The sequence below is a fragment of the Lycium barbarum genome, chromosome 9 (genome assembly GCF_019175385.1).
Source record: "Lycium barbarum isolate Lr01 chromosome 9, ASM1917538v2, whole genome shotgun sequence".
Classification (NCBI taxonomy): domain Eukaryota; kingdom Viridiplantae; phylum Streptophyta; class Magnoliopsida; order Solanales; family Solanaceae; genus Lycium; species Lycium barbarum.
The window spans coordinates 19,980,371-20,003,388 of record NC_083345.1 but is presented as its reverse complement, the minus strand read 5'-3'; the positions used below and the strand labels follow the sequence as shown (position 1 = coordinate 20,003,388).

Here is a 23,018-nt window from a genome sequence, read left to right as displayed (position 1 = left end):
ACAATCATTTCAGCTTAAAATTGAGGTTGTCCTCAAGGTCACTAACTCACTGGTGAGACATTCAAATTTGGTGAACAGTCGAACCTTGCTTGAGTGACAAGTTGAATTAAATATCTACAAAACTGAACAATGTCAATTACAATAATAATTCCAACAAATAAGCTCTTCAACTGAAGCGTTTTCTAGTTGATTGTCTGAGTATGTTGAAATTGTCTCAATAATTAAGTCAGCTAGAGAACAAAATTTGGAGAAATATTCAGCAACTCATCAAATTGACGTTTTTCCTCAGCATGCTCTTGGATTACATTGAGTATGTTATTGTTGTTGTTGTTGTCACATCTTGAAACGATGCCGTTTCATTCCACTTTCAAAGCGTATTCCATTAGGAGCCTAGGCTAGACGTAAATAGCAAATTAGAACATAGAAAATGCATATTAATTAAATATTAAATTGAAGTGTAACATATAACGCTAATAGTGTCGAAAATGCAAGTTTGATCGAGGAGTTTTGTATGTTTCTGTTTTTGTGAGCATGTGTGGTCCTATGGTGTGTAGAAAGAAACAACTATGAAAGGCGCTCACTTAGTCATATTTTTGAAAATTAGTCAATGTCACAGAGTTTCAATTTCGTCAGTCTGTTTGTTTGTAAAATTTAATATTTTATGACAGTGACTATCATTTAATTATCGGAATTGAAAAGTGAATATTCGTGAATTTTACCCCTTATAATCATTACTATAATGTTACTTCTCTCTACAAAGTTTTTTCTAATTACTTTCAAAATGTTTTCTAAAATATACACTTTCTTAGCATCCAATTCATTACCATTTCCCATTAGTTTTTATTTTTATTTTTATTTTTATAGGTGTGTTATTCTGCTATCTTTTTTTCTTTCAAAAAATTCTATTTGTTAAATACCCATAGTGGAAAATAGTTTTTTTTGTCATTACTTTTTTATTAATTTCACCAAGTATTTTAGTGCATTTCTTACAAAAAAATAGGCCCAAAATTAGTTCTCACAAAAACAGACGTAAAACCATGCCTTTCTCATTATTTATGTTTTTTTTAAGATGCAAACTGAAATTAATTATTTTAAGATCTTTTTGTTGTAGAACTCTCTCTTGTGGCTTCAACTGGAACAACCCCATTGGTATTAAACCGATCCAATGGGAACTCTATAATTACACTAATTTATTGATAATAGAACCCTTAAATATCTTCTTGATGGGGTTCTTCTCTAATTAATTTTTGATCTGAGGCTTTACTTCTTCACCAAGATTGAGTTTTTAATTGGGAAAAGTAATGTGGATGCATTGAGAAAAAAGAGCTGATTATGGGAAGTTTTATTCGTGGTTTTGTGCTGCCATTTCTCCTTTTATCAGGTACACAATTAAAATTTGTGTCTTTATTGAATATTTATTCAAGATTCTGCTGTTATCAGGTAAAAAATTAGTAAAGTGTATCTCTTTATTGAATATTTATTCAAGATTCTTGGCAAAAGTACCTAAGTGATGTGTTATCTTAAAGAACACTCAATTATAGTTGGATGACGTTGACCCAACATTGGTTCATACTTCATAGTCTTGAAATAATGTCAATATAGTGTTTTCTAAAATCATCAGTTGGAAGATGTTGACTTTTGAAGACTGTGATCTATCATCAAGTGATCTTGAATGGTATTTGAAGTACTACTGTTACCTTAGGCTTGCGAAATTCAAGTTTATCATGGTCTATGTGTTTGCTGTTTGAAGGTTAAAATTACCCGCGCAACATTAGAGCATATTGTGTAGAACTTTCAAGCTATGTTGCTCGGACTCTTCAAAAATGCTATGGGGTGTGTGTCGGATCGTCCAAAAGTAGTGCATTTTTAGAGTATTTGACATGGGTTCGGCAACACTTTTGGAGAGTCCGAGCAACACAGCGTGTAATGTTTCTAAGATTTCACGCTACCTTTTGAGAACTTACAGAATATTCAAGTCATGCATCTTAGAAGTGAAGTTACTAAGGGGTTTACTGGTGCAGGGTTAGGAGAAGAATGGGGGTATACTGTAGCCTTACCCGTGCTTTCAGCAAAGAGGCTTTTCCATGCCTCAAACCCACTAAAGGAGCAAATCTTTTTTGAGAATGAAACTTTTTTTTTTTGAGAATGTACTGAAGGAGCAAATCTTTCGTTGCTCCACAGCTCGCCCCCTTAGAAAAGAAATTATTGAATCTTGAACATGTTAACATTTATTGTTCAGAAGACTGAATAAGATTTACAGAAGCTGACATAGCGTTCCTGATAGAAAATGACAACTCCTTCAGAAAACAAACTTATTGAAGTTCTTTTTCCCAAGAAGTCCCGCTCCGACCGCCCGACGAGTCATCTACTTAAAAGGATCCTCCCCGCAGTGGGCCCTTCCTTGAATTATTCGGTCATGCAATACTTATTGAATACAAAGAACAAAATGCATTTCGACCCCGTCTGCTCAATTAGTCACCCTAGAGCATTATAATTCTCCTAAGGCCTCAAAATCTGAACTTTTGGGCATATTGATCACACTAGATGTGTTTCTTTTTGAATGGCATTGATCACACTTGATGTATTACAAGCATAGCCCTTGTAGAGAGTAAGCAGTTCTTAGGTTGCCAAAAAAAGAGTAAGCAGTTCTTCAGTTCTCCTACTCTAAGAACTTAGCATGACCATTTGGAGCTTTGTCTTGTAACTCCAATAAGAAATTGAGGCTACTATAGCAAATTCATGATATTAATGTGTTAAAAATATTTATGAGTGACAACTTTGTTTACCCACAAGCTAGTTTTATGAATCACGAACAACATACCTACCAAACTATCATAGTAAGTGCCTCATCAGGAACATTTGTATACCCTCAAGTGCTTTAAATTGTGTAGAAGTTATCTGACGTTAGTTACTTAGATGCAATACTGTGGAAATTTTTGTCAACTCAATTATTTAGAGCCTATAAGTAGAACTCTTGTGCAGTGTATAAAGTATAAACACCTTGGTAGTTTCTATCCATATGATAATCTATGGTTTCAACCAATATGGTATAAGTATCTCTCGGTAGTTTGATCTTTGAAAGTCGTTGGCTTCCATTGCGGTATGGTGCAGGTACAGTGACTGCCTGATGTCTTTGTCAGGGTTCTTTAATCAAGTTTTGTCAGTGGTGGTGGCTTGAAAATATCTGGAATAGCTAAAAGAATTGCAAATACACGCCTTCACTTAATTTTATATGTGTATACGTATTCCTATGTATATGGGTTTTCGGTGCACACAATCTTATCCTATCCGAGTTTATCATCAGTCTTGCACTTTTGGTTCATGACACCCCGTATGAATGAAAATATCCACGCCCTTTTAGTAAACCATGGGGAGCGTCAAATAGTTCTTTAGAACTTGAGTAAGGAATTATAGACCTTTCGATTTTGGGAATTTTTAGAGTTTGTTTGATATAACTTGGATTTTGCCTACCTACCAAAAACAAGTTGGATGCAAACTATATCCAACAACAACAACAACAACAACAAGCCCAGTATAATCCCACCATGTGGGGTCTGGGGAGGGTAGAGTGTACGCAGACCTAACCCCCACCTTGAAAGGTAAGGCGGCTGTTTCCGAAAGACCCTCAGGGGTTGGCCTGGTGGCAATTGACTTGAGCCTTGGGGTGCTCCCTTTCAAGATCGAAACCCGCTAGGTGCAAACAATTTCTGAGGGCCATCGGACTGGGGAAACCCTGAATTACCCGTGGTGCACTTGCGGGAAACTCCTTGCCGAGGGCCTGTGCACCCCCGGGATTAGTCGGGGCTCAAAGAGACTCGGACACCCGGCGCTAATCAAAAAAAATAAAAAATAAAAAATTTAGTCTCTTCCAAAAGATTGAGATTTGGAGCAAAAACCTCAATCTTTTGGAAGAGTCTAAATTGAGCCAAAAAAAAAAAAAAAGAAAAAAAAAAAAAAAAAAAAAAAAAAAGGAGATGGATAAAGTGCGCATCCAAGTTCTCATAATGCCCCCTTACATTTGGAATGTTTTAGTGCATAATTTAGAAAATAAATTGCATAATGAGAAAATCTGTTTGGTAAATGATGTACATTCCATGTTAAATAAAATTGGGGCTTTACACATTTTGTAATATTGAACGCACTGTCATACTGCTGTTATACCATTTATAAAGTATCATTACTTATCAAAAAAAAAAAAAAAAAAAAAAAAAAAAGAAGAAGAAGAGAAAATCTATTTCTTAAAGTTTTTTTTGTTTTGCTCTCTGTCTCGATGATACCTATCTTGTGCAGAATGTTGTGCCTAAAATCTTGAACGAGAAGAAGCATGTTTGCTATCTGTTGTTTCAGCCATAGGTTCGTTAAGTTTTACATGCACTTCTCCGTTAGAAATTTGCTAGAAATGATTCTGTCTCATGCGTGGACTTTTCAAGGGACTAGGGAGTATTTCTTTCTTATCCACATAGTAGTGTCTTGTTATTCTCTTGGGGTATTTGCTCCTTTCTAGATGTATAATTTAACAGATAACTCTTATAGCAGTACTGGTTGGTTTTACCTGTACCCCAAAAAATGGATATTTGATATTGTCTAATAAAAAATTGTGGTTGGTACCTTAAGCATTAGGTGAGATGTTGGGCTCAAATCAAGAATTCTTCTCAGGCTAACCATGATTTGGGAAAAGAAAGAAAAAGAATTTGGAATTTAAGGTTCTTTACTTATTTATTTTCTGTAGGTGTTGTTGGTTTCTATGAGAAAGTCATTTGGTTATTGTGGAAAGATTGCATTTGTCTATTTCCTTTGTCTTTGCTTCATGCAGTTCTTTCCACATCTTGAAACGTAAAAATATCCCAAGTATTTCGGTCTATGCTTGTGATGCCAACTTAGACAAATTAGACAAGATAAAAGACGATCACATGCAACAGGTGTGCAAGTAGCACAGAAAGAAGGGTGCTTGAGATGGTTTGCTCAATGTCCTGTATATAGACATCAAAATGCACCAGTTTGTAGGTGTGTGGTGATGATGATTGAAGCTCGTAGACGAGGTAAACCTAAAATTAGGAAGTTTTCTGAAAAGATCTCAATCTCTTGTAGTCTGTGTAGGCTTAGGGAAAAATATAACGGAATCGAAGAAAATATAGATCCATATAAGCGATACCAGCTAGTTGGGATTGTAAAATAGTTGTGATGGTATACTAACTCAGATCCATGGTTGCTACCTGCTAAGGGACCTTTTTTGTCTGTTAAGTATGTATTGTCAAATATAAAACGTAGTGAAATGAATAGTGAGGATTCATACTCTGACACCAACTAGTTTTGAGTTTGGGCATAGTTATTGTTGTTGTTGTTGTAGTAGTAGTAGTAGTAGTATCTCATTCTATGCTTGGCATTTTACAGTTGTATTTTTTCCTTTGGCCTAAAAGTAATGTCAAATTACTGGTTGTGTATTCTGTGATTGAAGTTAGTAAAAAGGTAGAGGAAGTTTGGATAGCAACAAGATCATAAGATATTAAAACTTGTGAGGAGAAATTGCACATCAGATTTTTGAAAGTACAAGAGGGGGGGGGGGGGGGGTGAATTGTAAGCCTGTTAAAAATCTAGTCGACTACTGTTCGGTGCCAGTTGACTGATGGCATGACAGCCTGCACACATTTGTTAGTCCTTCGATTTACACAAGTATAAATCACAATAAATAGTAAGAGTGCAGAATATAATATGAGAGCAATATACTATATGACACCAGGATTTTTATACTGGTTCGGAACCAATGTGGTATCCTAATCCAGTCCCCTTGGGTTGCAAGAAGGTTATCTCTTTAAGCTCTTTGTGAGCGATTTTTCGTACAATGGTTGTAAGGTGCAGCCCCTACGTCTAACACTTGTACAAGGTTGGTTTTTCACTCGCTCACCAACAACGACTCTTTGGTTTTCACTCGCTCATCAAAGAAACGAACAATGACACAACCTCTCAATACAAAGCCTCACCAACAATATTTTTTCTCTCCTCTCCTTTTTGAGTACACAGTAAATTACTAAGAAATACAATGCTTATGAAAGGTAGAGCAAAGAACTTGAGAAGGTTGAGACGAAAGTATAAGTGGCTGCGTACTTTTCTTCTTTTAAGAGCTCGTATTTATAGCCTTTCAACTTGTTCTGGCTATTGCATAACCCAAGGGATTTTTGAAGATTTTTCCTCAATCTTCTATGAAGCCGTTGGAGATTCTTCCATATTTATTTCTGCCAGTTGTTGAGATCTTTGATGTTCACATATAGTGATTCGGACTGATTTCCTTGATTGCATGTTTGATACAATTTTCCTTTTTCAAACCTGGTGCGCCTCGTTCAGAATTTGGAATCTTTTGTGACTTGAACTTTTGATCTCATTCCTTGTATAGCCTTGTACCAACATTAATTTCTTGCCTTATGTAACCTTGTACCACCTGCTGTATCAACTTAGCATCAAATAACATTCTTATTTTTTGTCACGTGGGTCCCTATAAATTTCAGCATCCTTCACCTTGGAATTTTTGAACCGTTTGCCAATCAAATTGAATCTTCAATCAAATCTTGAGTGAATATTGTTTTTCCATCCAATGATCTATATGGTTATGGTTAGCCAAAGAGTGAGATTTTTTTATTGCAGAGACACTTGGCATCTTGAAACAAACTTTGGACTTCTTCTAGCAACCCACTACAGATTCACCGTTCACGTACTAGGTTTAAATTCATTTATGTTCTCCTTGTCTTGTGGACTTTCCTTTGCATAAGGAATTTTATTTCTTTTGAATCATTGATTGTAATATAGTATGTCCATAAGAGTATTACTCTTCCAAATTTTCTCCATAAATAATGCTCCTTCTGAAATAAGTATCAAATTGATCTTGATCTTTTCCTTTTGTAGAGTATTTCCCTTCCATAGGATCGTAGTAAATATTCTTATCATAATTCTTGCACTTTGATTTGAGTAAGTCTTTTCTTGCACACCTTCTTCCGTAATTCCATCTCATCATATCTTCTTTTCCATATTTGATTAGATCTTCACCAAATCCTTCTTAATCAAATAAACCTGTACCAAAAATAAATTTACCACAAGTAAATGTTCTTTTATTAATAATTATGTTGGTTTGTTATCATCAAAATTAATAGGTGAAACCTTGGACCTAACAATTTTCGCCCCCCAAGGATCAAGGTAAGAAGAAAGAGAGATTGGGCAAGCGAGTTGTCAACTATGGTCAATTACGACAAATGGTTTGAAAAGAGAGGTATCCTAAATATAGGTCAAACATAGTTTTGGGTCTGTGGGTCTTTTCAATTTCTGTTTTTCAATAATAAGCAAACTAGTTTCTTTGACAAAGGGTGGGCGAGGCCCATATAGAACAGGTATACAGCAGTCGGCTTCTTCACTGATTATTCTTGTATTGAGGACTACTGGTCCTCCCAATTGTAACACTCTACTATTCCCCCATAATGAAATTTTATCTTTTATAAAATTACCTCATTATTGGCGTCAATTCCATAATGATAAATCTGACACAATATAGAGAAAAGTCCAATGTACAGATTGGAAAACCGTCAATATTTACAACTGTGGTTTAACGTAAGTCCCTTTTGTGGGCAATCTTCTATAACTACCTGACACAGGTTCCTCTATGCCTGAACCTACCTTATTTTTTCCGTTTCCATGCAGCTGGTTTACTGAATTGGAGTTTGATTTCTCTTGTCAATTTGGTGTCTTCTCTTCTTTTGCGATTCATTGCACCAAAAAGAGGTAAACATGCTCTTGTTAGATTCACTTTTCCTAATTTTAACTTTGATCAAGGGTGCATTTCAAATATGAAATTTCCTTCTCTTCATGCTATCTCTATTTTTTGGGTTATTGTTCAGTGTATTTTGACAAAATCTAGATTAGGCTTCACTTTCTGTACCAGTATCTGGTCCCCTTTGAAGGATGGACCAATTAGGTCATGGCACGGAAGTGTCTGACAAGTAAAGCTAGTATTTCCATGTTTATTTGTTATTTGAATACATAAAAAAAAAATCTAAGAATATGAAGTGCTCTCTCTCTCTCTCTCTTCCTGACCCCCCCCCCCCCCCCAAACCCACCCACGCACCCACACACTCACTCTCTCTCACGTTTTTATGCATATCATATGATAACTCACACATGTTTTTTATTTCTGTAGGATTCCGTTTCAAAGGGAGAGTTCTGTTGTGGTTTGTTTTCTTATTTTCAGTTCTCACTATTCTTGTGGAAGTGGTTTTTCTTATTGTATGGGCTATTTTGGGTGCGGAACGGGAGTTAGCTGATGTCTGGTGGATGAAACTTATTGGATTGATGATGTGAGAATCATCCTTTCTTATATACATCCTTTTATTTCTTCTCTAGTGTTATTAACTCGTTCTTCCTTTTGTGATGTTCATGCAACATTCTGGATAGGGATGTGATGTATTAAGTACATTGTCATATATGCTTTTGCAGACTGAAGTCATGGAAGTCCCCCGTAGTAATTTATCTCTTGGTTCTGCAACTATTAGCTGCTGGTGTTACTTTATTTGAAATCAACGGCAACAGATTTCGCTTGGCTCAGCTGCAGAATTCCCGCTGGGAACATGTCTTATCAGTTCTGGAACATATTGGTTAGTTCAAGTCAACTATAAGTCTACCTAATTGAATGCTACTAATCTTTTCACAAGTTAAGCAAAAAAAATTAGGAAACTTTCTGCATACATTAGTAAGTTGAAAGTTGAATATATATAATTCTTTTGATAAGGTAAATTTTTTATTAACGTGAAATCTTCCGAATACCGAAGTGATAATGTACAACATAATATGATGCCTTACGAATGACACCAAATCTTCTAGTGTACCCAAGAGGTCCTTATTTGTATAGAAGACTGGATTTCTTTTGTGGAGAACCAAATTTTGGTGTAGGTTCTCTACATTTTGGTATACGACTTGTATATGGGGCTTCCCCATCATTAATAAAATTATATACCTTATAAAAAAAGATTATGCACGCTTAGGATTATGATTTCTCACTGCAAGCATCTTGAAGACAATTATTCAACAAATAAAAAACTGACGGAGCTGATCTTTTTCCTTATCTTAAGTTTTATTAGCTACTCATTTTGTGAACAAATGAACAAATTTATTTGAAGGTGGTCCTGTTGTATGTAAAAGAGTGTGTATATTTCTTTAGTGATATAATCCTTGTGTATTTTTGTTAATTATACAGAATCTCTTCATCATAGTGTGGCTGATTTTGCTATCAGCCTGTTGTTTACTTTGTTTGTTTGGTTTTTTTTTTTTTTTTTTTTTTTTTTTTTGGGGTGGGGGGTTGGAGTTTAAACAGGATTTCCTATCTGTTTTTTTTTTTCCGGCAATTTATTTTTTCCCCCTTTTTTGTTTTGAAATGCTGCTGTTGTGTTTGCTTTGATTAATAGCTTTTTCTGTATGTTGGGCTTCAATTATTTTGCAATTACTGAAAGATGAAATATGCTCTCCTTCAAAAATTGACTTTATTCATCTTATGTTTGGCATGGAAGGTTCCCGTCTTAGAGTGAGTTCTTGCTTATTTCTGCCTGCTGTTCAGTTGATTGTCGGGATTAGCTACCCCTCTTGGCTTTCTCTACCCTTTTTCATTTGTAGCTGTGTGGGCCTGGTTGATTTGTCTTTATCAAGCAACTTTTTAGGTCTATTCAGGTAATTGTATTGATGATCCTTTTTATATTCATATGTATTACTCCCTCTATTTCAATTTGTTTGTCTTAGTTTGACTTGACACGGAGTTTAAGCAAGTAAAGAAGACTTTTGAATCTTGTGGTCTTAAATTAAAGATATGAATAATGTACGAAAATACCCTTTAATCTTGTGGTCTTAAACATGCCACGTGGAATGTTGAAATTAAATAGTTGCCAAATTAGGAAAGAGACATTCCTTTTGAAACAAGCTAAAAAGGAAGGTTAGACAAACAAATTGAAACAGAGGGAGTAACATCTTTTGTCCTTTTGCTTCTAAATCCTAAGGGTTTTATTTTTCTTCTTTTGATGAATTTGTAGGGGGTGGAAGCTGCTCTGGCTATATTCTGGTTTCAACATTTGCCTGCTTTATTTTTATCAGCTCCGTATTCCATTTCCACAGATGTTCTATGTAGTAGCTGATTATATTGGTCTCTACAAAATATCAGCGAACTCTGATTGGCAAAGAATTTGTTCTGGCCTCTCTCTTTTGGCATACTACTACTTGGTACTCACATCTTCAACACTAAAAGTCTGTTATACAGTTGGCTAATGCTACTTTCATGATTGCATATTCTCTTTGTACTTCCTGTGACTTCGGATTAACTTATGATATTGAAGCATTGAGTTCCTTTTTATGTGCATTCCTATTGGTTATATAATTGGCTAATGCTACTTTCATGATTGCATATTCTCTTTGTACTTCCTCTGACTTCGGATTAACTTATGATATTGAAGCATTGAGTTCCTTTTTGTGTGCATTCCTATTGCTATATGCATGAAGAGGAGCTTGACTGACCTTAGCCACATCGGTTGTAATCTTTAGCATGTTTCATTTCTTTAATGTGCTTTATTCCTTGTATAACCAAATAGAAAGGGTGCATTTCTGATTTTTTCGAGAGAAACGAGGCTCTTGCTGAGTTGTAATAGTTACAAGGAACTGAAGATGCTATGATTTTATTTTCAAGAACTTGTATGTTTTTATGGTGAAAGGAAGAGTTCAAAGGCCCAAACTGTAGTATTTGTCATAGAGTACTACAAGTTACATTACTGTTACAAGACACTTGATGACATAGAGTATTAAATCTGACCAGCCTAAGCAAATATAGATTATCCATTGGTGTAACCATTTTATTGCTCTTCAAAATCTTTACTTTATCATGGATCAGATTTTAAGATACAGTAGGCTAGCCAATGTTTGTTACATGGGGAATTCTCAACCTTGAGCCCGTTTGGATTGGCTTATAAGTTGCTTATAAGCTGTTTTCAGCTTTTTTGAGTGTTTGGCTGGCCGGCTTAAAGTCATTTTGTGCTTAAAATAAGCTCAAAAAAATAATTGGGCCCATTTGACTTAGCTTATCTAAAGCAGCTTATAAGCTGATTTTCAGCTTATAAGCCAAAAAAAATAAGTTAGACTACCCCAACTTATTTTTTTTAGCAGCTGCAAACAGCTTATAGGCATAAGCCCATCCAAACTGGCTCCTTATCCTTTCCCCTTCTGCCACTTCACTTACCAACGCCTATACGTATTTCATGGGCTTTCAGAACTGTCTTCTTCCACCTTTGGGTTTTGGCATATTATAGAATCTGTTTTCAGAACTGTCTTCTTCCACCTTTGGGTTTTGGCATATTATATACTCTGTCTTCTTCTCTTTTCTTCTGTTAAAAAATATGACATTCAACTTCCTTCTCTTTCTCGTTCAAAGTTCTTTATTATCATCACCATTTTACTCTATTAGCTTGTATATAGATGAACCTTCCAGTAAAACTACTTATCTCCAACTATTGTGATAACAGCTGGATGGAAGCTCTTCTGCACTTGAGAATGGACCTTTTGACTCAATATCTCTTGCACCCACTTTGCACATTTTGTAAACAATGACAGTTATGGGATTTCTGTCATCAATTTCAAGTCGCAAATCATTGCAGAGGACCCTCTCTTGATTAGAGTACTCTCATCTCTTACATGTTTCAGCAGAAGGTGAAAGTGTTGCTTGAGATAGTTTACTCATATCCTACGCCGGCCTCTAGATGTACCGGTCCTTGGGTGTGTAACCATGTTCTATAGTTGTTAAAAGGGGACAGGATAGGCGTGAAATCACATGGAAGGAATCTTAGAAGACCTACAATCTCTTAGGCATCCATGCAAACTTAGTAAAAAGTACAGCTATATGGAAGAAAAAGATCCTTATCAATTATGTTGGAGTAAGTTTTAATCATGTTGGTACTTTTACTCTAGGACCAATTTAAGCTAAGATTTTTAGTCTTGATAGAGATTTATATGCCCATAAAAATAATAGAAAACTTCTAGTGTTAGACAACCTATTTTTTTGAAACTTTTTTTTTTTTTTTAATGAAACTGGACAACCTTATTTTAAAACATTGGAGTTGAACGGGTTTAAATGGAAATATAGCCGATCCCAACTAGATTGGATTTTTGGGTATTTGTTTTTCTTGTGAATCTCGTATATTTCAATATAAGCCTTCACTATCTATTTTTTAGCTTTCTTCCTCTGCCTTCTCCAAATTTCGTGAAGACCTTGACAAAGGCCTTCCACAAACTAGAAGCAACTAGTTTCCTGGAGGTCTTTATTTTCCTGGAGCAGAACCCTTAGGGTAGTTGCATTTTCTCACTTTCTCTAAAGGAAGATATGGTGTAGCTATCATAGCCTAACCTCAAGTTCAATAGCTTATGTATATTTTGATTAGCCTTTGACATTGTGACTAGGTTATTAAGAGAAATTCTGTTTCAGTTATTGTGGTTTGAGGCGCGGTTCCCAAGCTGATTAAAGTAGACAAGCAGTTTATAGAGAGCTATTCTTATGCCATTTATTGAAATATGTGGACAACATCATCTAAAAGCTAAAGCATTAGAGAAAGGGGCACTGTACAACAACAACAACATACCTAGTGAAATCCCACAAAGTGGGGTCTGGGGAGGGTAGAGTGTACGTAGACCTCACCCCTACCTTGGCAGGTAGAGAGGCTGTTTCGGTAGACCCTCGGCACAAGGACAAACAGTTCAAAGCAGTATAAAAAGCCATGGCAAAATACTATAAAAAGCATGAAGAAAGGGCACTTTCATTACCTTAATACAAATACTGTCATCTGCAGATCAGATTCTTTTCCTTAGCCCAAGCACTTTACAAACTTTTGATGGGCTAAGGCAGCGACACTCGGGCCCAGGGTTTTGCCTACTATAGTTCCATGGTTGTGTGTACCATCTTATTGAAAATTTTAAACTATTGGAGAGGACGTTATAAAGGGAAAAGAACTATTTGGGATGGTACATTTTATGAATTTCATGAGGTCTCAGCACAACTTAGGATCTAATCTGCAAACGTTTACAGAGACCTGAAGCTGAATCAGTAGCTTGTAATATTTTCATTAAGTCTCTACCATAATACCTCATGCAGATTCTAACTTGTTTGTCTAGCTTTGTGTGTCCCAGGGACAATCTTGTTCTTGTGCTGGAGGTCATATAAACATAACTTCGTAGGAGTTAGAGAATCTATGTTTGAAGAAGAGTCTCTGTTGAAATATAGGGAGAGAGGGAGACTACTGAATCATGTGAATGTGCTGGCTAATATCATGGGCTGCAAAGGTGAAAAGTTTCCTAGCAGTTACTTGGGATTACCTTTAGGTGCAAAATTCTAAGACAAATCCGTATGGATGGAGTGATAGAGAAGTGTGAAAAGAAGTTGGCTCTTTGGAAGCAAGAATACTTATCTTTTGGGGGCAGATTGACATTGGTAAATAGTGTCCTCGATGACATCCCAACATATCTAATGTCTCTGATTCCTATTCCAGCCAGTGTTGAGAAGAAAGTTGATAAAATCAGAAGGCAATTTTTGTGGCAAGGCAATGCAGAAAGGAGGAAATTTCATCTAGTAAAGTGGAGCATCGTGACAAAACATAAAAAGGAAGGGGGTCTGGGAATTAGAAATCTAAGAGCTCACGATCAAAGTTTGTTATGTAAATGGCTATGGAGGTTAAATGATGGGATAAAAGTTCCCTGGAAAGAAGTGGTAGAGGTGATTTATGGACAAGAGGGTTTTCGGGCACCTAAAGCAGTAAAGACTCCATATGGAGTTGCTGTTTGGAGATATATTTGCAATCTCTGGGAGGAATTCAACACGTACGTTGTTTTAAGGATCGGGAATGGAAAAATGATTAGACTTTGGGAAGATAAATGGGATAGTTGTGGTTTGCTAAAAAATCAATTTCCCAATTTGTACAGATTGGCCTATAATCCAGAAGTCCTCTTAGCAGATATATTTACTAATTCAGGATGGAACTTCCAGTTCAGAAGGAATCTCTTTGATAGAGAAATGCAAGAAGTTGATTTATTTATTCAGAAGATGCAATCAGTTGGGTTAGTTCCAAATAGAGAAGATAGCCTAAGCCGGGAAGCGAGTTAGAAAGGTTCTTTTACTGTTAGCTCTTTCTATAAAATTCTAAATTCCTCTCAGCCAGTGCACAGGCAAAATTGGCCTTGGAGGATGATCTGGAAGACCACAGTCCCAACAAAAGTTGCCTTCTTTGGTTGGCTTGCGCCTCATGAAGCATGCCTAACACTAGAAAATCTGAAGAGAAGGGGTTGGAAAATGTGCAGCAGATGCTACTTGTGTGAGAAAGCTTGCGAATCGGTGAATCATATTTTTGTGCATTGTGAATTTACCTGGCAGGTGTGGTCCATGTTCATTGATAACTTTGGCATTCATTGGACAAGTCTGTTGGGAAGCTGCATGCCCAGATGCATCCCTAAAGAAGATATGGAGTGCCATTCCTCTTAGCATAGCTTGGACTATATGGATAGAAGGAAATAAGAGGTGTTTCAAAGGAAAAAAGGAGCAGTTGCAGTCCGTGAAATATAGTTGTATGCACAACGTGTACTATTGGAAAGATGGAAATGTTGTGATGAATTTAGATGACATGCTAGACTACTTCGGTTTCTAATGTAATCTAGCCTGCATTTTCTTTGTACTTCTCGCAGTATCATCTTGATACTGCTTTTTAATAAAACTTTACCTTATCAAAAAAAAAAAAAATCAAAAAAAAAAAAGGGAGACTACTGAATCAGTTGGCTCAGCTCTAAATCTGTGATAACCTAAGCTTTCTAACTCTCGCTGCTTCCTCTCCTCTCTAGTCTAAACATTCTCCTAGTTTACTGAGAATTTTACTGATGAAGGTCTGCAGAAATATGAACTTTTTTCATAATTTTGCTAACCATCTGGAGCCTTTTAAAATACCTGAAGTTCTCGTAAATTATCTTCTGAAACGGTACTCGGCAGCAAGGCCAAAGTTGAATAAATCTGCAGAGAGCGAGAGCTTATTTTCTGGCACCATGCTCTATGATTCTTCTCCTTCATCTTCCCGTATTCCATATCCAATTAGTTGTTTTCTTCCTATTTTATTCAAGCCTATCCTCTATTTCCTTTGGTGGATCATCTGGACATTCTTAAGGGACTATTCTTCCAGGCGTTCTAATTACATGGAACTATCTAGGACTTTGACACTGGACTAGTTTCTTTTGGAAGATTGAGAGGGAGGAATTTTTGAGTTGGCATAACCTCTGAATGATCCAGCTGTGACAAGTTTGCGTTAGAATAGTTTTTGATTTCCATTTTCATCTGATGTTATTTATTTAGACTAATTGTAATCTCACTCACTTTTTTTTTTTTGTTTTTGAAAAACAAGTGCACCTTCTCGTTCATTATCAACAGTCCAGGTAGTTGGAGTGGATAACAACCTGATTTTATTTATCATATGCAGATCTCTTTCATTGAAGGTGATTTGGAGGAAATGTATCTCATCATGACCATGAGAGAAGGAAACTTGACTGAGCGGCTTCTTCCCTCAAGGCATTCCTTTTTCGTGCGTGAACACAGGTGACTGCTGCAGCGTTTATATTTATCTATCTAATCTGTGAGCACTTGTTTATCTTATTTTCAGTAACTTTGCTACACCAATTGGCGCACACAGTTACCTTAAAGTGCCATTTGCCTTTTTTTTTTTTTTTTTGGGTGTTTGGGAAACAATGTTTTTGTACAAGATGATCCTATGTTATACATGTCACATAAGAAAGTTCTTGAGTTGCAACAAGGTCAGTGTCAAAATTGATCGAGTAAGCAGTAGTCCTACCAAAGTTTTTTAATTCCTTATATGTATAGCATCCTTGCTATGGCTAGTGATGGAATAGAAATCTTGTTTTCCCTTCCTAGAAATTTTTGGAAGATCATATTTTGACAGCATTGACTACATTTCCTCCTTTTGGTTGTGAATCCTTGCTTTTCCTTGCTGATGATTAAAGGGAGAGTTTCTTTTACCTTTATAGGTTTCCCATTGTTTGAATTTCTTGATGGATACATTATGTGGGGAGTCTTGCTCAAAACTTATATATTCTAATGTGATTGCAGATCTGGTGTGAGGCATACTAACGTTTTGTTGAAGAGGACTGTTTTCCGAATTTTCACCATCAACTTTTTCACGTACGGCTTCCCGGTACATGTTCTTAAACGACTATGAATTGTGGTCTGTCTTTCCTTTTTCCTCTTTGATCTCCCAAAATGCCTCCAAGTAGTTGCAACTTATATGCTCCATAATAGATTGCAACATAATATGATATTCTGATGACTTTCAGTCCAGATAACATGAAAGTGGTTCCCTTGAAATCCGAGCTGATTAGATGAGTGCGTGAAACCTGATTTCTTCCCTCACCAAGAGCTTGTAATTAGCATTTCTTCAATCCCATCTGCGTGAATCCTAGCTAGCATGTGATGTACTTTGTTTGTAAAGCATTTTAATCATGCCTTTGAATTCAGCTACTTTCCAGTTCTGAACGTTCCTCCTAGCCCTGATGTCCCAAACAACGTCCCCTCTTATAAACGCTGGATCTATTATTATACTCCTCTCCTTTTGGCTTTAGATACTGTAAATGTTCTAGACATTTGAGTTTCAACTTCTCGTCCACATCACCTGACTCCTAAGCTGATTTAGCTTCCTCCTCATCTTGAAGGTTATGTTGCAGGTAAAGTCATCGTATCCCTTTATAAAATTCCTCAAAAGTTCGGCCCCAATTGGAAGTGCGATATTTTTAGTTCTCTACTCTTTTGCACAACTCCTTACCTTCTATCACCTCCCTCCATAGAGCGTGCTCCTTAACTGTGAGTCTCCATAACCATTTTCCATATAGTGCCTTGCTGACAACTCAAAGATTTTTCATCCCAAGATTCTCTATTCGTTGGAGATATAACGTCCTTCGAATTGACGTAATGGAATTTTCTATAACCCCATTTGGTGAATTCCGTAGGAAGTTTCTTTAGAGTCTTTTCAATTACCTATGACACTGGCCGATGCATGAAGCAATAACATAAAGTACGTAGGGATGCTCAACAGAATGCTCTTAATACATACTTCATTCTCCCTTTTAATAGGTATCTCTTTTTCCTTCTTATTAGTCTTTTCTCAACTCTTTCTAAATATTGGGCTCTAGGCTACTTGGTCCTTATTGAAAGCGCTCAACTGTAAAGCGAGATAACTAGTTGAGAGAGCTCTAACCCAGCAGTTGAGCGCATGCGTTAAATTAATATTGTCCACTTCACTCAGTGGTATGATAACTAGTTGAGAGAGCTCTAACCCAGCATTTGAGCGCATGTGTTAAATTAATATTGTCCACTTCACTCAGTGGTATGATCTCACGCTTCCTGAAGTTGATTTTAAGGCTAGGCACTGCCTGGAACCAGAAAATGTCTAAGATAATTTTGGTGGTAGCTATCTACGTCACCAAAAACTCAACATGTCCAATTGCTGACCTGACACAACTCCATCATTGTAATTAACGCTTCTATTTCAGTGGTAAAAAACAAGTGTATCCAGTATCTGTACTGTTGGTGTAAGGAGGGCTTGTTAGAGGATATGGATCAATATCTTGATTTCCTAGAGTTGTTAGGGAGAAGCATGTAATGGTTGATTGGTCTGAGTTCCTCTTTCTGTTGTAATTTCTGTACCAACTTGGTACTTCATTAATAAAATTTAACCTACCTTTATCAAAAAATAAAATAAAATTAATGCTTCCATTACTAGGATGAATAGCATAAAGATAACAGGTACTGTCTCAAGCCCCTCGAGCTACCAAAGAAATTGCACGGGCTACCACTTACTAGGATTGAGAGTCTGACCATTGGTATGCAGAACTTGATCCACTTTCGCCACTCATCCCTGAATCCCATCTTCAACATTACAGAGTCTAGCTAATTTTAGTTTAAATGATCACAGGCCTTCCCAAAGTTTAGTTTGAGCAAGATCCTTAGGTACTCTCTGCTTCTCTCTGAAGTTAACTTCTATGCCTTTTTTAACCCAAAGCCGCATAATGATTTCTCTTCCTTCCAAAAACGCATTCATAGAGGGAAGTTTCCCGGGGAAGTCTACAATTGAGTTTTAGACCGTAAAGGTGGTATGGAGCAGTATATGGTTTTTCCTAGAGGAGATAGGGGGTTTGTAGTTGCCCTGTTATGGCAGGGGCTGTTTTTGTTGTAATCCTGTACCATCTTGGTACCTTCTAATAAAATTTACCTTAAAAAAGATGGTACCTTGGAGAACCATCTGAGAAATAAGGAACCTTTGAAGGTCGATTGTTTTTTGTGGCTGGTGGCACGGAGCAGTTTTAACTCATGACAATCTTCAGAAAAGAGGGATTGCAATCTGCAGCAGATGTCTATTGTGTGAGAAGGAAGGGGAGAAGGAAGGGGAGAGTGTCAATCACCTTTTCTTACATTGCCCTACACCTCACAAATGTGGTATCTTCTCTTAAATATTTTGGGGGTCAGTTGGGTGATGCCTATGACTATAGTCGAGCTTCTGCAATGCTGGCATGTGAAAGGACTGGGAAAAGGCAAACTAAGAACTTGGAACACACTGCCTGCCGTCATCTGGTGGTGTATATGGAAGGAAAGAAACTCGAGAAATTTTGATGGCAAAAAGGAATCTGTAATTAGTTTGAAGCACAGATGCATTTCTTTACTGTATTTTTGGTGCAATATGGCAATAGCTAATGGTGCAGAAGCCATGGTGGACTTTTTGAGTTCATTACACAACTTGTAATGAGGCTTTCTCTATAAATTCTTGCCAGCAGTTGTGCTGCTTATCAATACAAAATACCCTTTACCAATCTAAAAGTAAAAAAAATAAAAAAAATAAATGGTACTTTGATTGGAGCATCCCATTAGACATTTGCTTTGCTTTGTCTCTAAGGAGCCGTTTGGACAACTTCCAGAAAATAAGTTTGTGCAGAAAAGAAAATGTTTTTGAATAATCGTAAATCTTTTGAAGATTTGTGAGTGAATGAAGAATTTTCTTTTGAAAAGAACCCTCAAATTACCTCTTCATGTTAAGAATTGAGTTTGAGCCTAATTCAACTCCAAAAGCTAGCTCATGAGGTGAGGATTGTCCAAGATCAATAAGGAGATAACATGCCATTTCTTCAACGAATGTGGGACACTTGAGCGTCGACAACATAAAACGGGGCCCCAACATTATGTAAACCAGGAGTAGAGATGGATCTAGCTCTGATACAACCTCAAAGACAACTCATGAGATGAGATGGGGCAGTCTTAACACTTCAAAAAGCCAGGTTCTTCTAAAAAACTTTTTGTATAAACAATTGAAACAACTTAAACAAACATGTTTTTGTAAATTACTTTGCAAGACGTCAAAATATGTTTTACCATTTCAAAAAAAAAATAAAAAATAAAAGAGACGTCAAAACATGTTCCAAACAAATGCTAGGTCTTATTTTACCTTATCAAGAAAGAAACCCAGACAAATAAACCAACGCCACCTGTAGTGAAGCTCGTGTTTTCAACCAGTTCAGGTTGTAATCAATCTTTTCCTTCAGAAAATTAACCCTTAGATTCATTCTGAAGTGCGAGGCGCCACTAGATCCAAATTAGTACGACTCGTTCTGTTAGATGTTAACCTTTAAGTAACATATCATGCCGTGACTTAGTGGGTAATTTCAGTTGCAAAATTTAAATGCTATATTAGCACTTAGTTTTATTTGTAATGCCACATTATTCATCCAGAATTGATTTTTTTTTTCTCCCGAAAATGTAATGAAAACATTCCAATTGAAAGTTATTATCCTCATACCCCATCAACGATACGAGAATTATTAGTGATACAAGATGTATTGTCCATATTGAAACCTTAGTCAGTTAGTTGTATTCTTTTGGGGTTCCAATGAGGACGGAAATGGTCTTTTTCTAACCCTACCACTATTTTTGGTTTTGGATCTTCCAAATCATTCCCGCAGGAGATCCGGTAGGACACACTTTTCACTTTTTCAAATTTTGATATGTATCATGTTATATTCTCATTTAAGTATTAAACAGAGTTTAACGAGTATTATTCACCATGTTTGTTTATATGTTAAACTTCTGATGGCGAATGTGACAGGTCTCCTTGTTTGCCCTTTCTTTTTGGAGCTTCCATTTTGCAAGTATATGTGCGTTTGGACTGCTAGCATATGTTGGCTACATTTTGTATGCTTTTCCATCCTTGTTTCGTCTTCATCGACTGAATGGGTTGCTTCTAGTCTTCATTCTATTGTGGGCAGTCAGCACATATATATTTAATGTGGCCTTTGTTTTCCTCAACTGGAGGCTTGGGAAGGTATCCTTCTACTTTGCTGTTAGATTCCAGAGTCATGTCATATCGGTTAATTCTTGCAAGTTAATGAGGTCAGCGGATTGTGAACTTTTAGGACATGGAGATCTGGGAGATGGTTGGATTGTGGCGTTATCCTATTCCTGGCTTCTTCCTGCTCGCACAGTTTTTCCTTGGAATCCTTGTTGCAGTTGGTAATCTTGTAAATAACTCTGTTTTTCTGTGCTTGTCCGATGAAGAGAACCAATCATCGAATGACAGCTTCAGTGAGGAAGGTACCAATGGCTACTTTAATCTCAATCAGAAAATAGAACTGTGTCCTCATATTAACTCAGTCATTCATCGATACTCTGCCCTAAACTGGTTGAGTTAGCTAACACTACCTTAGTATTTTTACAGTAACTTGTCGTTGCTGTATATATGCAATTTATGGTAAGAGTAGAGGAAAGGTTGGGGCTTCCTTAATACAAAAATTTGAAATATTGACTGTCCAGAAAGAATATCCTTTATATTTCTTATATATAATGCTTTATTGATTGAACAGAGAGAACGTGACAGTTCCAAATTATGGATAACAATTCAGCCTTCATGTACAATCAATTGGAAGATGACTTCCATTTGCTGGGTTGACTCAACTGTCATTTACGGCCCTAGTCTTGTGATGTTGAAATAACTTGCTTATGCACCTTAGAAAAAAGTGACATGAGCTTTTGTACTGCTAAGTATGGCAAATATTCATATGCATATGGATAAGTGTGAGTGTATATGTAGTCTTCATATTAGCAAATGTTGGCAGAATGCTAAAGTAGAGTTTTAGCTGGTTTTGGGTCGTGATATAGGATTAACAGATCATAAGTCAAACCTTCAATATTAGCTCACTATTTCTCTGTGTCCAAAATCAGATGTAACACACCAACCATGCAGGGCTATAGTGCCTTTTGATTGGCTAAAAGCAAATTTTAGCCTTGCTACAATAAGTATACTACTATCATTGCTGGAGTAAGAATTTTATTGATTCACCGTCCTAATGGGTAAATCATGGTAGCTTTTTTGCTCCTGTTATTTCAGTGAACATTGAATGAAAATGAGCTTCATTGTTTTCTATATGTTAATCATCCGGAAGAGTCACATCAATTGAGTGTGCCATATATCTGGCTAGTTTGGCTACTGATTGGTTAGCTACGCACTTAATTTGAGGTTTGAAACCTTCTGTAAGGCCAACTACTTTAGTAGAACAACACCTAAATTTTTGTTCCTATCCCTTACCCTTTCTGTCAGTATTGCCAATTCCCGGAATACTGATCTCTTCATCTAGAAGATGCAGAAGTTGTTTCGAGCATATCATTTCTTCAACTTAGGCTGCTGTTAATACTGTCGATAGCATGTAAAGGCTTCATAATTTGCTCGCCTTTCCTTGATTTATTTGTGATTGGGAATTCTTTTGATTCATAAAATGGGGTGCAAGAATAGTTTGGAAGATAATTTCTGTTCCATACTATGTCTCTTAATTTTTGTGGCTTCCGCTTAGATTTTTCAGTTTTCCCCTAGCACTTCAATAGCATCACTGTGTTTTATCTTTCTGCATTTGCAGTGAAAGAAGAGACCAAAGTATTAATTGTGGCAACAGTCGCCTGGGGATTACGGAAATGTTCTCGGGCTATTATGCTAGTCCTAATATTCATTATTGCAACAAAACCTGGATTCATCCATGCTGTATATAGTAAGTAGTATCACAGTCTGGCTCGATTGTTGATTTAATGGACCCAAAAAACAACTAGTTTGAATTATGTAGTGCATGATCTGGTGCAAGGTCTTAACTGATTGTTTCTATTGTTTCAGTGATATTCTTTTTTGTTTATCTTCTGAGCCATGACATCAATGAAAAGATGCGCCAGTCGCTAATCCTTCTATGCGAGGCTCATTTTGCGGTCCTTTATATTCTTCAGCTTAATCTAATCTCTAAAACACTGGAGCATGAAAGCTCATTGAGTATGGTGATCCTGTCTCAGTTGGGTATGTTTTCTTTTGATTTGTCGTCTTGATTTCATCTAAAGAATGAATAATTAGCTCATTTCTCTCTGCTCTCGCGCATTTTCTTTCTCTACCGCATTTGTTTTTCTTTCATGGTTTGAAGCATTCTTCCGGACTCCTGCAGGTCTACTCCAAAGCGATAGCTATTATGATTTCCTCGAGATAGCTGTGCTTGCGTGCTTCTGTGCAGTTCATAACCATGGCTTTGATATGTTATTCTCGTTTTCAGCCATTGTGCAGCATACACCTTGTCCTCCTATGGGGTTTAGTATTTTGAAAGCTGGGTTAAACAAATCAGTCCTGTTGTCAGTTTATGCCTCTTCCACCAATAGAGACCATGATCCTGATCATTCACATGGTATGAATTTTCTCTCAGCCAATTCGTGATGGTTGCATGTTTTCTAATGGGCAAAGAAGAAATTAAAGTCATCAGTCACTGGATATTCACTTTAGCTTATAATTTAGTAGTAGCTAAAACATATTTTAAAAAGAGAGATTGTTACCTAACAACATTTAACAGTGGGGTAACCATACTCAAAACAAATTTCATCCTTACTAGAAGATGGAATACCCCACCTGTGGGATTACAGT

At 36.6% G+C, this 23,018-nt stretch overlaps 1 protein-coding gene across 4 annotated transcripts in view; it reads left to right on the top strand.

Moving 5' to 3' along the window:
- Positions 1–1,037: 1,037 nt before the first annotated feature.
- Positions 1,038–23,018, top strand: part of LOC132609593 (piezo-type mechanosensitive ion channel homolog) — a 34,576-nt gene continuing 12,595 nt past the window's right edge. Inside the window, exons 1-13 of one of the 4 annotated variants that reach the window (XM_060323651.1) lie at positions 1,038–1,381; positions 7,681–7,761; positions 8,177–8,333; positions 8,473–8,630; positions 9,540–9,696; positions 10,053–10,239; positions 15,507–15,622; positions 16,151–16,235; positions 20,187–20,402; positions 20,494–20,671; positions 21,988–22,116; positions 22,236–22,409; positions 22,552–22,785. In XM_060323651.1, coding sequence (XP_060179634.1) covers positions 1,333–1,381; positions 7,681–7,761; positions 8,177–8,333; positions 8,473–8,630; positions 9,540–9,696; positions 10,053–10,239; positions 15,507–15,622; positions 16,151–16,235; positions 20,187–20,402; positions 20,494–20,671; positions 21,988–22,116; positions 22,236–22,409; positions 22,552–22,785 — 1,921 coding nt within the window. In that variant the 5' untranslated portion in view covers positions 1,038–1,332. The remainder of the gene's footprint in view (positions 1,382–7,680; positions 7,762–8,176; positions 8,334–8,472; positions 8,631–9,539; positions 9,697–10,052; positions 10,240–15,506; positions 15,623–16,150; positions 16,236–20,186; positions 20,403–20,493; positions 20,672–21,987; positions 22,117–22,235; positions 22,410–22,551; positions 22,786–23,018) is intronic. The other 3 variants (XM_060323649.1, XM_060323650.1, XM_060323652.1) reach the window with 3 other exon arrangements.